Source organism: Cavia porcellus, unplaced genomic scaffold (assembly GCF_034190915.1).
Source record: "Cavia porcellus strain 051 isolate PalLab524CR breed Dunkin Hartley unplaced genomic scaffold, mCavPor4.1 scaffold_7, whole genome shotgun sequence".
Lineage (NCBI taxonomy): Eukaryota > Metazoa > Chordata > Mammalia > Rodentia > Caviidae > Cavia > Cavia porcellus.
The window spans coordinates 94,440,659-94,458,404 of record NW_026947490.1 but is presented as its reverse complement, the minus strand read 5'-3'; the positions used below and the strand labels follow the sequence as shown (position 1 = coordinate 94,458,404).

Genomic DNA, 17,746 nt, shown 5'->3' with positions numbered 1-17,746 from the left:
CTTGTTTTATGGAAAATAAACCCATAATTTGACATGCTGAACTGGTGGTTTGGGGTTATTACCTTGAATTAAAATGCCAAGTTGGTTTACATTGTTTATAGTCTGCTGTTCATGTATTTCAAAAATTGTTATTTTTTTCATTATTTTGGATGAAGATAGCTATTTATATCATAAATAATTGTTTAGTTCTTGCAGTAGGCCATGTAAGTAATAATGACATTGCACTGTTACATCAGCATTATTCTTTTCTTATGCCAGACTACTTACAGAATCTGTCAGAGAGTTCCTCTTGCTGTACAGTCCCCTTCCATTCAGGTCTCAGCCGAGTGAGTAGGAATCCAGAGGTTCCTGAGCTCGTAAGGAAGAAGGAAAACGTGTTCCTAAGCTACACTCACTAGTGGAGATGGTTCCAGGAATGCTCAGAAACAGTAGATACAGTGCTTGAGTCTATAATCTGGGTAGCATTTTAATCAATAAGGGAGTTTTAGTGATCCAGATACTGTTTTGTACTTACGTTTTACATTAACTTTTAGATTAAAATGTTTATATTTTTGCAAACTCTTTAAAGTTTTTTTTTGTTTTGTTTTTTAATTTTAAAGAGAAAAAACAATGATACAGAATTTCAAAACAAGGTAGCAGGGGAGTAACAATGGTTAATACACTGCGTATTGTTACCTTCAATGAGGTTGCTTAGATTACAGGATATAGGCATGACAAGTTGATCAAACAGTAGAGGCACAGACCTTTGTTTTGAATGAACTAATAGAACCAGTAGTATAACTGTTTCAAATGATGCAGAGGGGACTGTTTCTTTGATCTTCATTGTTTGGGAGTTCTTGACCTATATTAGATTTTTGTTTTTTTAAATATAATGTTTTTTTAAAAAAAACTCACATAAACATAGTATGATAAATAGTAATAATCACTTTTGAAACTTGACCCATCGCCCCAGAAGTACTTATTGTATCATTTATGTGATAAAGAAAAAAAACAAGTTTTATTGAAGTATAGTTACTGTGTCATGGAGGTCACTGTTGTAAAAACAGTATTCGGGAGCTTCAGGATATTCTCAGAGTTGTGCAGCTGTCACCACTGCCCTAAAAGAAACCCTGTGCTCATTAGCAGTTTGTCATCCATTTGCCTTCTCTGCAGCCTCTTGTAACTACTATTTTATGACTATATTTTTGCATATTCTGAGCATGTTTTGTGGTTAGCATCTATAAAATATGGTTTTTCTGTGTTCAGTTTCTTTGACTTGGATAATGCTTTCAAAGATTCATCCTTGTTGGAGAATGTATCATTCTTTTTGTGTAACTTATGAGTGTCTCATTGGATGTAATTTCACATTGTGTTTATCCTTTTACCAACTTACAGATATTTGGGTTGTTTCCATGTTTTGGCTATTGAGAATATTGCACAGTAAACTTTTATGTACAAATTTTTTGCTGGACTTAAACAGCTTTAGTTCTTTGGGATAGATATTTAGGAGTAAAGTTGCTGTGTTGTGTAGTGATTCTTTGTTAAATCTTTTGAAGTACTGTCAGTCCATTTCCCCAATGCATCTGCATCATTTACATTCTTCCCAGCGAGGTTCCAACATCCTTGACACTTATTTTCTGTTATCACAATTATGGTTCACTGAGTGGGCAACCCCTTTTGGTTTTTATTTGTGTCTCCTTGATGAGTAGTGATATTAAGCATGTTTTCTTGTGTTTAGGTGATCATTTATTATAAGAAATAGTTTCAAATCCTTTGCTTATTTTAAGGTGATTTGAGTTTTAAAAATTATGTGTTCTATATACTATTCTTACCAGATATGTGGTCTACATAGGTTTTTCTCTAATTTGGTTGGTTTTCATGTTCCTGATGATGTACTTTGAAGAACAGGTTTTTAATTTTGATGGAACTTGGTTGATCTTTTAGTATTGTTGCTGCTATTATTGCTTATGCTGTTAGATTGTCCTAGCTAAGAAAGTAATTTCTTTTCCAAGGCCAGAAGTATTTCATCCTGTTTTCTTCTAAGAGTTTTAAAATCTTTACTGCAATATACTTTTGTATTTTTTTCTTATTAAAATTCTGTTCTAAAAAATTTCTTTCTCTGCAGATTGTGTCAGCAGCCAAATATGCAAAAGTATCTATGACTTTTGCTTGGTACTTCTAAAAATTTCACAAGAATTTTTATGTGGTCTATATCACAAGATTCATCCCTTCCCTCCCTCCAGGTGGTAGTGGGGATTCAACCCAGGGAGCGCTAAACTAAATCCCCAGACCTTTTAAAAACTAAATCTGTTTGTTAATTTGTTTAGCTTTACTAGGGATTGAACCCAGGGTTTTCTCTATAAATGTCTAAGCTGACCTTGAATTTGAGATCCTCCTGATTCACTCTCTTCAGTAACTGGGATTACAGGTGTGTGCCACCACACCAGTTGTAATCTCTCATAGTGATGCTTCAGTGGTACTAATTTTTAAAGTTATTTAATAATAGACCTTTTCATCTCACAAACTTTAGCACTGGCTGTGAAATACTTAGAGCAGTTTAGATGAGTGAGTATAGATGATACTCTTTACAGAGCTACAGGCATACCTAGCCTGGCTTTTGACTCTTTTCTTGTGGGAAAGCACTTGACTATTATAAAAAATTTTTATTTCAGAAGTCGGGAGAGCTGCTGTTACTCTGATGCTGTCTCTTTAATTTATGTATGTTTACAATAAAGAGAAAACATCAGAGTACCCTGAAACTCTTCTGAAGAAAATAGCTTATAATCACATTATCCTTATGTTAGTGTGGCTCTCAATGAAATTACCAGCTGTGATGTGGAGGAGGGACATGGGGAGTCAAACCTAGAGTCTTGCTAAGCAGGTGCTCTGCCCCTTAGCTATACCCGTCCCGTGCCCCACTATGATTGTCTTATGATGTTGAAATCTTTGAAGAATTACCATAATCATTGCTGAAATAATCCTACCATGTTTAGAAAAATCTATCTCTAGCCATATTGATAATTTCACATTAAAAATTTTAACTAACTTGTTTTATAAATGAGGTAATAAGTAGCACCAAATTAATTGTAGTTTCACAAGTTAAATTGTGCTTCCTTGTAACATAAAGAGAATATGAAGAAGATACACATTGTTGCCAATATTTGCCTTAACTATCTAGTGACAAAATATATTTGGCATTGTCTAGACAGAATTATAATAACTGTAATAGTTTAAATAGACAAACTTTAAACCAGATACGTGGCCATAATTCATATCGGCGCTTTTCATTTAATTATAACCTGAATTAAGACACTGCTGCTTTGGCAAGTAAGTGTCCTGACTATAATAATACTGATTTTCAGATGTTAGTGATTTTTTACTGTTATGGAGACTATGGAAAATGGGCTTCAGACTGTCCTGGTGTAACTACAGAAAGTGATTACTTTCAAGCCTGTCTGTTTTGTCTGTGAAGGACAACCATCTCAAGTGGCAAAGATCTCCCTTTGCCCCGTTCCTTCACTTCTCACCACAAGACGACTGTTTGCTGTAAAGGTGTGAAAGCATTCTTTTTACTTAATGAGAATGAGATACTATAATCACTTACATTCTTAAGCTAATTTAAATATGTGCCTTCTACATGCCATGTGATATAAAATTTGACATGCATGAATATTTCTCAAGCCCAATAGGCATGTGATAGTTTATTATACGCTGTGTCATTGTTAGTCAAGTGTGGCAGCATATCCTGTGTATACCCTTCTTTTATTCATCTTTATGACATGTAAAATTTATACTAATTAATCAGATGTGGAAGGAAACTGAAATTTGAATACCATTTTTAAAAAATTCTCTGTATTTGGTTCATAACAAGTAAGTACTGTAGCCTTCCTTTGGTTTTCATGTTAAACAGTTGTTTAAAAGAAATGTGAAAAGTAGTCATTGTTGAGTACCTGTTGCATTAGATGTTGTTTATCAAATATTTAGTTATCACAACAGTCTTCCATTGTAATTCAGAAGCAGGCTGGTAGAGTTTTGCCTGTTCCACCGCATGTGACAGTTCGGTCTCTCTACTGTTAGCTGTAACCTATGGTTTTTGGTACTAATTTCTGACGAGTACAGTTACATACAAGCTGCCCTTCAAATGCTGAAATGGCTGTATCGCTTTCTCCATTAAAAAAAAAAAAAAAAAAACCCTCAGTCTGAAAGCTTGAAGTTCATCTGTCTTCCCACCTTTATTTTCAAGCTCTTGAAATTCTCTGTTATAAAATTTTACATTCTGTCACAATTAGCATATTTTATTTCATACCTGTAGTATCTTCTATCTTAGAAAATGCAGTTGTATAAGCAGTTAGTATTTTTTTGTTGCTTTTTTCCTGTTCTTGCCAAGGAGTCTGGAGAATTTCTTGTTTTTACTTTCTTTGCAGGTATGAGTAAGGGAACACAGTGTTTGGAGCATGCTGGGCAAGTGGTGAACCACTGAACTGCATCCGCAGCCCCAGAGTTCAAATCCATAATATTCTCACATAACACTATGTATGTGTCTGTCATCTCTTAACACTGTGTTACAATTATGTATGTGCTGTTCATCTTTATATCCACACACTTTTAAGTATATAGTAAATATTTAATGAATGATGAAATCCTGGGCCTGGGTACTACTGTACTATTAGAATAATTCTGTTAATGTTTGTTACAACTATGCTTTTGTTACAAGCAATCTAAAAGCTACTTTTAAACAAAGGAAACATACCGTATTCTTCATTGAGATTTTGTTTGTATTATTGTAGTGCCTGTTAATGAAATTTCAGCAACTGTGATTGACTAAACATACGTGTTTTTTTTAAGAAAGGGCTTATAAGAAAAATTTTACCAATATTCATCATCAACCATTTTGAAGCTCTTACTATTTATTATGGAAATGCCTTTTTAAAAATTTGGTTATTTAAAATTGTGTGTCACATAGAAAATACAAGATTTGATAGTGCTAATAATTGTTGATAGAATTTTTAATTTTGGAAAGTAGCTTTTGTGCATAGATGGGCATACTCATAGTTATTTATGTTTTATAGCATTCTAAATTTACTTTTCTAATGCCTTCAGTTGAAATTATGCTACTAATATAAATCTTTAATTTTATAATTCTGTAATCCAGCCATTTGATAGATTTAATTCATACCATGTGATATGGCTTACGAAGTTCTTAAATATTGTATTTGTAATTAATCAGTAAACATTACTAATTCCAGTTTAGTATAGCTGATTAATTTCAAATACTTGCAGATCTTAACAAATGAAATCCTCTGATATATAAACAATTTTTCTAAATTAAACGTTTTACTTATAAAAGAGGTCAATAAACCAATTTCAAAGAATTTAAAACGGTATACATAAAATTAGCTGATAATACCAATTTGTTGCTATACTTGGGAAAAATTGTAATTATTTGTTTTGTGTACTCATTGAAGGATGCTAGACTGTCTATCTAAAACTAACTGAAGTAACTGATACTATAGATTCAGTTTAGTGGTTCAGGTTTTGGGGAGATCCTGAGCGTGGACGACTGCTGGGCTAATCCTGTCTAAGCTGTGTATGTCTCATCATGCAGTGTTACCTCCTCAGTCAGTGTAGGACCCGCTGTTCTTCCTCACTTTTTTTTTTTTTTTTTTTTTTTTGGGTCTTTTTCCTTTTTATCGGTACCAGGGATTGAACTCACGATTGCCTGCTTGCAAGGCAGGCACTTATGCCGCTGAGCTAAATCCCCAGCCCCCTCTTCCTCACTTTTTAATTAAAGTTATTTTTAAGTTTTATGCCTTGGATATCAATTAAATTTTTTTTCTGTCATAACTTCTTACATTTTTGTTTTACTTTTTACTCTAATGGGAATCTTTTTCTTCTTTTTGGTGTTTACAAACCTGCATTCCTAAGGCTAAGGATATTAACTTAGTGAGTGGCATAAGTGCCTGCCTGGCAATCACAGGGGCCTTAGTGCAATTCCTGGTACCAAAAAAACCCAGCATTCCTGATTCATATCATATTGATAAAATATATCTGACCAAAACAGTAAACACACTAATATATTAACAGAGTTGACTATATGATGAGTACTGTATGCTATTATAGTAATCATTTTGTTTCTGCAGCTCAGTGCAAGGTCTGTATTAATATTAACATTCAGTTAAGCACTGTTGATTAAGCAACATTTTAATAAGAACAGTAGTGCATATTCAGCATTAACTGTGTGTTAGGCATTGTTTTAACAGTTGGCTGACCTAAATTAACATGTATAATCTATATTGCCAAAATTAAGTCTTTGGCTTGGATTTTCTTTTTAAAAATTTTTATTAGTGCATGCTTGCAGCACATAATGATTACATTCTTCTTGGGCAGTTGGAACATGTACATAAATCACCTTAATTCTTTTTTTCATCCATTTTTCCTTCCTTCATATTCTGATCCCTTTCCCTTTTGCAAAAGCACTAGCTTCCTATTCCATATTATCTTATATTTTGCTGTTTAATTTGTTTGTATTTTGGATTTCTCATAAAAGAAAGATCAGACAATATTTAAGCAATGTATCTAATTTATTTCACTTGACATGATCTCAAGGTACATCCATTTTTCTGTACTGGCTTAAGTTCATGCTTTGTAGCAGAGTAGTACTCTATTTTATATAAATACATTTTCTTTATCCATTCATCTTTTGTTGGATATACTTCTAAGATTTAGCCCTTATGAACTGTGCTACTGTAAACATGAATATGCAATGTCACCATAATATGTCTTTCACTCTTTGGGAAGATACCTAGAAGGGTAATAGCTGGGTCAAATGGAATTTCTACTTACAGTTTTTTAAAGAATTTCCATACTGATTTGCAAAGTGGTTGTACTGGCTTACATTCAGCGATGTAGGTTTCTTTTTTCCCTCTCATCCTTCATTATCATTTGATTTCTTGATACCGTTTCTGGAGTAAGAAGGAATTGTCAGTGTTGTTCTAATTTATATTTCTCTAATGGCCAGAGTTGTTGAACATTTTTTCTGTGTTGTAGTTATCAGTTGCCTGTTTTTTGATTTTTCATTTTTGGGGGGGGGGTTCTAATTTTTTGAGTTCTTTATATATTCTAGTTACTCATCCTTTTCTAAGAAAAAGCTTGCAAAATTTTTTCCCCCTTCTGTAGGTTGTCTCTATACTCGGTTGGTTACTTAGCTGTACAGAAACTTTAATTTAATGTTATCCTGTTCGTTGATTTTTTTTTTTTTTTTTGGTGATATTTCTTGTGCAGTTGGGATTCTGTTCAGAAAGTCTTTCTCTGTGCCTATGTCTTCAAGAGTTTTACCTAGTTTTTCTTCTAGCAGATTGTTTCTGTTTTACCATTTAGATCTTTGATCTGTTTTTGAGTTGAGTCTAATACGGGGTGAAATATGGGTCTAAATTCAGTCTTCTGCATGTGGATAGCCAGTTTTTCCAGTTATGACTTGGTTTTTCATCCTGTCTAGGACCTATTATGGAGCAGTGTGTGTATGTGCGCCTGCCTGTCTTTTTGTGTGTCTGTGGCACTGGGATTGAAAGCCAGTCCTGTGCACTGACTTATATCCCCAGGACTTTCTCTGTATTTTTATTTTGGGGCAGCCTTTCTCTAAGGCAGAGTTGTCCAGGTTGGCTTTGAACCTGTTGATTTTCCTGCCTCAGCTTGTGAGAGTCCTAGTTTACCAGGCACGCAACACTATGCCCAGCTTTTTAAAATTTTGATGAAGTCGTATTTATCAGCATTTTCTTGTACGGGTCATGACTTTGGGGTTAAGTTATAGAATAGTATTGAATAAAGTCCTCAAGTGACCTTGAGTTTTTATCTTTTCCATGTAAAATAAACATTAAAGCATAAGATTCTTAATTTCATGATTTTGGACTTTTCATTATCCAGACAAGAGAATGAGAAAATAAGTCAACCCCACCCCCCAATCTTAAGTGTACTAAGCTTGGATAATATTATTAAACACGCACAACAGTGTTGTAAAACCAGGTGTCTAAAGCTATATTATGTGTTTTAAGTTACCAATTACTGCATGTCAGGATAATGATGTGTATTTTTTATTACAAAGATTCTACAATGTAGATGCTATCCCTGTTTATACACAACTCTTTTATTTGTATATAATTGTTTTTCATTTGAGGAAACTGAGGCTCTTAGAAGAAAGGTCATTGTGTTCATTGTTCCCTAATTTAAAAAAAAGCTAGGACTAGAATCAGATTTTTATGTCTTCAAAGCCTATTTTGTTTAACAAATGCCTGGCTTTTGTTGTTGCAATGCATATTTTATGTTTCACGGAAGATCCAAACTTGATCTTAGTTCGTGATATGGCTGAGCCTCTAATACTGTCTGTGTATTTTTTGATTTTCATCTTATTAGAGTAAGTCAGCATGCCATATCAACATTAAGTTAAAACTGTGTTTGGAATAGACTTTTTCTTTGCACCCTGTGATAAAAACAAACAAGTATTCACTTTGCTGAGTTTTCTTGGTTACCATTCTGTTGAATGTAGTAGTGTGTTCATAATACGAGCTTTCTCCCACTAAGCAAAGACTTCATTTTAAAACACTGTCGAGGGACCAGAGATACAGCTCAGTGGTACAGCACCTGCCTGGCAAGTCCAAGATTATAATTTCAATTCCTGGTCCATTCCCCCCCCCTCAAAAAAAACTGTTAAAGATTATAGTTTTGGGTCTGGTTGGGAAAGAGTGCAAGAGAAGTACAGAGAAGTAACACCATGCTTTTCCAATAGTGGGATTTCAAGGACACTTTATTTTTAAGTATGTAAGACTATTTGGCCTATTTTTTGTGTGATTCTGTTATAGCCAGTCTTCTCACAGTTTTGAACTAATTAGGGCATGAATGAGACCCTCAGCTTCTTAGAAGTTTCTTGGATGTTGGTCTTTTCAGATCAGAGTTGAGGAGCACATGGAGTTTCTCTTGGGGTAATTCCGTGCCTCCCGGCCGCTTTCCCAGCCCGGCTGCTGTCAGCACAGGCTTACTTACTCAGGCCACCTCACACCAGTCCTCCTGAGTCACCGCTTCGCCAAGTCATCACTTACAGCACTGCTTTCCATCAGCCTCAGAAAAAGCCTCTTTCATCACGTCACTTCCTTTGCGAAGTCTTAAAAGCCTCTTCATGGCCTGGAAGGTGCCCTAAGTGGATGGTGGCTAGTTTAAAGTTACTACGGCCCCCTATACATTTCCTTTTGCTCTAAACCCTTCCAGCCCTTGTTGTCTTTCATAGTTAACCGTGAAAGTAGGGTTGGGCGTTATTTTTCTTTGTTTCAACTTGTGTGGAAGTCTATGGGCTTCTTAAATAGAAAGGTATACTTCCCCCCAAATTTCCTAAAAAGTTAACCTAATAAAATGAGCTGAATTGTAGTCAGTGCATATTAATTATCAATATTTCAATTACTCTCTACAGTATTCATATTAGCAACAGATACTCAACTACATTATTTGAATACTTTGCTTAATATTGTATAACTATTGAATGCACAGTGTACAGATAGGAAAGATGGCACATATGCTCACTGGTTTATTTTTTTTCTTTTATTTCATTTTATGCCAGTACTTAGATCTTGATTTTTTAAAAACCCAAGCTATGGCAGTTTTGATAAAAGATACTGAGATACACCTCTGATTAGAAAATAAAACAACAGAAGTGTCTTCCTTCTTCTACTTATGTATACCTTTTCTCTGTTAAATGGTTCAATTATTTCTAATTTGGAAACTAAACAATAACAGAAGTATCTGTACCTACATACACCTTTTCTCTATTAGGTAGTTGAAATTTTACTTGTATATATTAATCATTACCTTGTTTTCATACGTTTTTCACTCCAGGAAGCTTAAAATTAAAACTTAACATCTTAAAATAATAGAAGGAAAGTGGAAGATGCTTTTTTTCTTTTTAATATTTACTTATTTATTTTAAATTTGGCCCAGTTCAAATAGTGCTTAGAGAAACGGAATGTTGTAGATTAACAGATAAAAGAAGGTGAGTACAAGACTATAGAGCTCATGAGCAATAGTACTCTTCACAGACCATGGCTCATTCCAAACCTTTGTACTGTGAGTCACAAAGAGGTCGTTGAGGAAGATAGAACCATTTAAAATGTGATAAAATAGTGGAATAATAGGCAAAAAATTATGTGATGATCATCCTTATAGCTATTTTCTAGTTATCTCCAAATTCTCCTTGATAGTGAGGTTTTTAAAAACTTTCTTATCCAATGCAGTACTCAACCAAATTTATTCTTATATAGTACTTGGTTAGATACAAAGTCTTTTAGAGGTATTGACAAAAGCTACTTTTATCTGTATTTTTATATGTCTATTAATGTCTATGTCTGACTGTCTTGAGAAGACCTGAGTACTTGTTGTTAGAATGTTTGACATTCTAGATTTGCTTGTTTTCTGAGGATTAGACTTGTGAATTTACCATGTTAAACATTTTTCTCTGTGATTCTAAGTCTTCGATATTGGATAGTTCTGACTATACCATATCAGAAGATCCTCCAATGTGAACATAAAATTTATGATCTATCTATCTCTGCACATAGTAGCAGTATCAATTTAATTGATTGGATTATGGTTTTCATATTTCAATAGACAACGACTGAACGGCCTTTCATTCAGAAACTATTTCGTCCTGTGGCTGTGGATGGACAGTTGCAAACGCTAGGAGATCTCCTCAGAGAAGTTTGTCCTTCCGCAGTTGCTCCTGAAGGTAATGCGTTCAACAGCATCAAACCATTTCTTTGATCTTTTTTACATTGCTTTTTTACTATGGTAAAGTAAGCACTTTTCATTTGTATGTAATTTCAGTCATTTCAGAAAAAAATTTTGATTATCTTGTAGTATCTTTTGTTACAGAACCACTGATTAAGACCTTGATGTTCTTTGACAAAATAAAATACATTTTTAAAAAATGTCTACCTTAACATATCTCTGGTGCTCTGGGTCTTTCTTTTTTTTGGTACTGGGGATCAAACTCACGACTGCACACTTGTAAGGCAGGCACTTATGCTGCTGAGCTAAATCCCCAGCCCATTGTATCTTTATAGATACAGTTCTGGTAAGTTTGAAAATATATCTACTGTACAATATTCCTTATTTGAAATACTTGGAATTTAGAAGTATTTCAGATTTTTGAAATATTACATAAGCATTATGAGATATTTTAGAGATTTGCTTAAGCTTCATATAAACGATTCATATAGCCTGAAGGTAATTTTATTTAATATTTTTATTTTGCCTATATTTCAACTGTGAACTGTCATACAGTGAGGTGTGGAATTTTCCACTTGTCCTGTCATATAGGCGCTCAACATATTTTGGACCATTTTGTATTTTTATGTTGCAATACTTAAATATATTTAACACATACTGTTCTGCTTTTTCACCTAATCATTGCCCAGTTACTGAATGACCTATAATCTCAGCTTTGTTGATTACTGTTCTGATCATTGGCTGATCTGTAAGAAATTTACAGTGGCACATTAGCATGTTCATTAATGTATTGCATAGATTTGTACTCATTACATATTAAAATAAATGTAAAATTTGCTACTTTTAAATCCTAGGTGGAAAGAAGTGTGAGGTATTAGTAAGTAAGAAAGTAGTAATGTTGCTTTTTTTAAAATTGTTTTTACAAGTCTTGTCTTTAGGATCAAAGATATATCTGAGTAATGTTTTTCTTATGAATGTATTCTAAGTTAGGGAATCACAATATTATGGTTTTCACTGTACCACGCAGTTCAAAAATCTGAGAAAGTGGCCTGGTCCAGTGGCATGTGTCTGTTGTAATACCAGCTGCTCTAGAGACTGAGACAGGAAGATCTCAAGTTTGAGATCAGCCTGGGCAACTGAGTGAAACTGTTTCAGAACAGGGGCTGGGGATTTAGCTCAGAGAGAGAGTGTCCCTCAGTTCAATCCCCAATACGGAAAAAAGAAAATGATCTAAAGAAGTAAACCCTAGTATTCAAATTCCTAAAAAATAGAATTAGAAACAATAGAATTAGGGATTGATACTCTAGCCCAAATGACTAAACAAAGAATACGAAGCTCAGAATGTGTATCATTCTGTCTATGGGTGTGATAATTTTCCTTAATCACATATCCTTGCTTATACTGACATTTCTGTGTATATTCAGCAGTTCTAAAATGGTTAAGGGCTTCGTGGGAAAGACAAAAGCAAATAAAATACTGTCAGAACCCATATCATAAGGGGTTAAGCAGACTGTTGACCTCTACCCAAATTTATGGACTAAAATAGGATGTTTGTTTTAAAGATTATAAACATTTTTCTAAAGACTTTCCCCCCGCTAGTACTAGGAATAGAACCCAGGGCCCCAGTCCTCCAAAAAAATTTTTTTTAAGTTTTGAGATGAGGTTTTACTAAGTTGCCAAAGCTGGGCTTGAACTTGGAATTGTCCTGTCTCTGCCTTCTTGAATGCTGAGATTACAGGGAATGACACCACAAAGCTTTAAAGCCTTAATGTATCATTTATCTTAACGAACTGTACACTGTGTACTCAAGGTTTCTGATTATCTGTTTTACATAGCCTTGTACTGTGGTGCTGGAACAGTGACTTACAGATTTCAATTACAGAGTTCTTTTTTTGTATCATTGCTACCCTAAATCTTTACTTATGATACTCAAATTATGCTATAATTAGCATTAAGTTGGTTATAATCTATTAGATTCTTAATGCATCTTTATTGCTGTGTCATTTTCATTTTCAATGTTCCATTTAAATAATTTGTTTGCAACTATTTTTAAGTAAACTTATATATAAGAATTTTACAGCTATCATTGAATATTTTTGCCATCTCAAAATGTTTGTTGTACTCATTTATAGCTAATGACTGCATAAACATAGTTTCTATTCCTGTAAATTGCCTGCTTTGGATATTTCATATAGATGGGATTATACACTGTATAATCTTTTCCCGCTAACAGAGTGTTTTTGAGTTTCATCCGTATTCAAGAAGTAGCAGTTTGTTCATTTTATTGGTGAAAATGTTCCACTGGGTGGATATAAAACTTTTTATTCATTTAATTATTGATGGGCATTTGAATTGTTTCCAGCTTTTCACTTTTATAATTAATAGTGCTGCTACGGACATTCACGGATGAGTCTTTGTGTGAACATATGATTTCTTTTTTCTTGGGTAGATTCCTGCGAGTAGAATGACTGGGTCGTATGACCAGTTTATGTTTAAAGAAGTTGCTAACCTGTCCAGTTGGCTGGATCCCGCCAGCAGTGTGTGAAGGTGCTGCTTTCTTCACTCCTCACTCACATGTATTGCTTACGTCTTTCACTGCAGCTATCCTGGCGGTTGTGTAGTGGTGTGTCGTGGTCATTTACATTTGTGTGTCTTTAATGACTAATTGTTGTCAGTGCATTCTCATGCATTTAATTATAATCGTGAATTCTTTGAAATATGTATTCAGACTCCTTTTTCACTTTTTGATGGACTGTTTTATTACTGAATTTTGTAGTTATTTACACATTCAGATAAAAAGTCTTCATCAACTCTGTGATTTATAGATGTTTCTTCCAAATATATGACTTACCTTTTCATTTTCCTTTGAAGAGTATTTTAATTTTGGTGAATTCTTATTTAACAAGTTTTTAGTAGATTTTAATTAGCATAATTCCAAAATAAAAAATATGAATGAAGGAATTTACTGAAAAAACTCTTGCTCTTTTATTCACCAAATCCACTCCAGTTCTCCTCCCTGGAGGTAATCAGTGTTGCAGTTTTCCTTTATGTCTTTATTTTTGAACTCAGATTACAGAAATTTGGGGAAACCTCATTGGTTCAAAAATACTTCTGTGGTTCTAGTTCACTTTCTTCGTATTGCCTGTTTGTTTTGCTATGTTCTTCGGATTTTGGAATGTGGACTTGAAGTGTACTTAAGTCGTTAATAATGGCTTATTGCTGATTGAGATGCGTGTCATTCTATATCTGCCCACATTAGTATGAGCTTTCAGTTATTCATTTCTCGGTACTGTATTTTTCTTTCTTTTTTTAATATAGTGGTATTTTTTAAAAAAATTGGAGAACATGCCTTTATCAATTAAGAGTAATTTAAAGTTTAAGCCGATGTTTATCAGATACTACTTTATTGTGGTCTTCTTAGCTTTTTAAAAATAATGTCATAGTAGATCATTTTAAGTTTATTTTTTAACAAGACCCTTCGTTATTGAGTGAGAATATCACAGCTAAATACAGAGCCTTGGAAGGAAAGTGCTCTGCAGTGCCCTGTGCCTTCACTGGCAGCACAGTTGCCCACACATAGATGTCATGGGTTCCTCTTGATACGTTTGTTTTATTTGTAAAAGGTGAATTTTGTTGTTATCTTTTTAATCTTTGGGGAGGGGCGGTCCAGGGATTTATAGAGTGGAAAGACAGGAGTTAGATGTAAGTTTCCAAGTGATTTGTTAAAAGTTCTCTTAGCTACTTACTTGGATATCTACAACTGAAACTCAAGTCTTTACCTTCTGGGTCTTTGAGGTGTTTTTTTTTTTTTCCTACTTTGGTTGCAATTTGTTTTTCTTTTTAGCATTTTAACAGTTAAAATAACATTCTGAAATGGTTACTTTTTCTAATTCTTTTGTGATTTTTGTTTAGTACCTAATTCCCTACGTACTGTTTTTATATTATTTCCTGGTATAATCTTAGGAACCTGAGCTCTACTGTGTTTATTTTGTTGTATTAGCATTCTTGTATATAATTGTCTGCTCTTAAAATTATAAATGTGAAATGAAACAGTCCAGCCTCCTCTATCAGAATTCATCTGGCCTATCCCTTCACCCAAGCCACAGTACACACAAGATTAACAAAGCCTTGCACATGAATAGCATGCAACTTTGTGATGCCAATTTTTCCATTGAAAAATGCCTTGTTATCTCCTAAACTTCTAGCCTGCCCTTTCATGTACATCTTTTTCTGGAAAAATACAGTGTGATATCCCTTTTATTATTTAAAGAGTGGAGACTTTAAATAGTCACTCAGAATTTAATCCATGAGACCTGCATTTTAATTATTTCAGATACTGTATGTGAACACCTTTCTATTGACGGATTTCTCTCTTCCCAAACTGTCAAGTGCCTGTATTAATTGGAAATCTCATACTTTATTGAAGTTGGACATAAATAGTGTCTACTGAGGTACTTTTGATGATATGTTTCGTACCAGGAAGAGGACACATGTATAACAACCATGTTTTTCTTTCAGGGGAAAAAAAACCAAAAACCCCACTTTTATCCAATATCCCCCCGCCATGTTTTTGTACTAGGGTTTGAACTCATAATCTCACACTTGCCAGGCAAGTGCTGTGCTGCTGAGCTGTATCTATGGCCCAAAAAATCTTTGGAAAAGCTGAGCATTGTGGCATACTTTCTAATCCCAGTTACTTGGGAGACTGAGACAGGAGGATGGAAAGTTCTAGACCAATGAGCAATATTCTGCCTGAAAATTAAAAAAAGACTAGGGATGTAGCTGAGTGGTAGAGAACCCCTAGATTCAAGGACCAGCACTACAAAAAACAGTAGGTCGCTGTTTCAGTAAAGACGTATTGGTGGAGCATGGTGATCCCTATAATCACAGCATTCTGGGAGATTGAGAGACTGAAACGTTGCAAATTCAAACCCAGCCTGGGCAAGTTAAGCTATTTACTTAGCAAGACCTTGTATTAGTTGGGGATGTAGCCAAATGGCAAGACCTTAGGATTTTAGTACCACCATCATCTAAGAAAGAAAAGTAAAATAAAGTCCTGTTTACTAAGTGGTTCACTACACCTGTAGTATTGTTATATATGAAGCATTTTGACACACCTGCACTCAAGTTGAAAGCAGAAGACTTTAAAATTGGGAGTGTAAGGACAAGAACTGGCTGTCATCACATGATAAAAAGAGAAAGTACTTAATAAAAGTTATATGGCACCATTGTCTACTTTTCCTGCAAGATATGATTCAATTGTGAAGGAATTTATTTCGTCATATGAAAGTAGAATATACTAATATTTATGAAGACATACTTTAAGTCATTGTTCTCATGGAATAACTCACGATGAGCTCCTTTGTATGTTGTGTTTTTTTTTTTTTTTTTTTGGATTGTAAGTAGCTAAGGGAGTTGACCAAGTTAGAGAGGTAACAGGAAATAACAAAAGGTGAGCTCAGGTAAATTGTTTTTGTGGTTTCGGCTCTAGTTTAAAATGACTCAGATATATGTCTCTGTACCAGAGCCAAAGTGAATATTTCTTTGTTCATTAAGCAAAACACTAAAATATGTGTGAAAGCCCACACTAAAATTTTTGTTAAACCAGTGGCATTTAGTTTTTACAGAATACCTATAAACTTTGCCTAGTATTGCCTTATTTCCCAGTCTTCTAATACGATCTGTAAGAACTTAATAACTGAGGTTAGAATACAAATGTTCATTCTCATTTTTTAAATTTTTTCGTGGTTCCACTGATTTGCCCGTTGTCAGTATTGGGCTGTTTCTAACCTGATTTCATATCTGATATTGCATAGATAGAGCCCATGTGTAAGGAAAGGTCTACTTTTCCATGGTAAATTAGTAGAAGTTCCTGCATCTCTCATCAAGAAATGCAACCCTGTGGCCACTTGGTTTTCCCCTTGCCACTTCTACTCTGCTTCCTGAGAACTGATTTTCTCCCTAATACCCTTCCCAACTACCAGTTAACTTTCGGTTTCTGTTGGTTATTTCATTATTTGTCAGTCATTTTCTTTTGTAGTGTATATACTGTCTTTGGTCTGGGGCACACTAAGATTTATAAGACACACAGTGTAATCCCTCCTCTTAAGAAACCCTTGGTCCTGCTGGAATGCGCAGAGTGGTGTGCAGTTGCAGTATGCTCCCGCCTGGAGATAAGCGAGAATGTTAGGGAGGAAGTAATACTCTGAGCTTTGTCTTTGTTGATTCTGGCAGAGAGAAGAATGACTGATCTAAGTCTTAAATGAAAGATGAGTGCAAAGTAGACATACAGAGGAGGAGGGATCAGGTCACATGTCCCCGCAGGCTCGTCGCACATTACCTCATCAGCCATTCGGGAGCTGATTGCTATGCTAGGGGCGATGTGTGATCTAAAACGTCCCTACTCTGCTGAGAGAGTAGTGTTTTTGTGCCTTTCTACAACACATGTATGTGAACTTTTTAGTAAGGTCAGAAACATTGGCAAGGCACTGAGGATACTGAGTGTTTTTGAGGCTGGGAAATTAGAGCATCCTGTTTAGGTAATTTATAAATTTTAAACTTTTATTTTTAATACAATTTATAAGAAACCAAAGAATAGGTATTATAATAAGAAATTACGATTCATGCATATTTTTTCCCTTTACTCTGTGTAATTAAAATGTTAAAGTGAAGTCACTATTTGATGTTGTGATGCATTTTTTCAGACACAAAGCAGTTAGAGAAAAAGCCATCTAAATCTTGCTGACATTAGGAGGCAGATCCTGCAAGTGTTTGGACAGAATGAAAACTGATTGGTATCTCAGGATTTGAGTTTTGAACCTATACTAATCACAGTCTGCATTGATGACATTGTCTTCAAAATAATTGCAAATGCATGCCATCCAGTGGAAATACTGCGATGCCTGCAACTTCCTCAGATTGAGGGTATAAGAGCAAAATAATTCCCTTCACTGTTGAGTTGGGCAATCCTTGAATTTCTGTTTTAAGTGGATGTGGGTTTCTT

At 34.5% G+C, this 17,746-nt stretch overlaps 1 protein-coding gene across 3 annotated transcripts in view; it reads left to right on the top strand.

Moving 5' to 3' along the window:
• The window catches only part of Atg5 (autophagy related 5), a 113,843-nt gene that overhangs the window by 86,562 nt on the left and 9,535 nt on the right, over positions 1-17,746 (top strand). For all 3 annotated transcript variants that reach the window (XM_003466029.5, XM_023563452.2, XM_063253950.1), the window contains one exon: positions 10,624-10,741. In XM_003466029.5, coding sequence (XP_003466077.1) covers positions 10,624-10,741 — 118 coding nt within the window. The remainder of the gene's footprint in view (positions 1-10,623; positions 10,742-17,746) is intronic.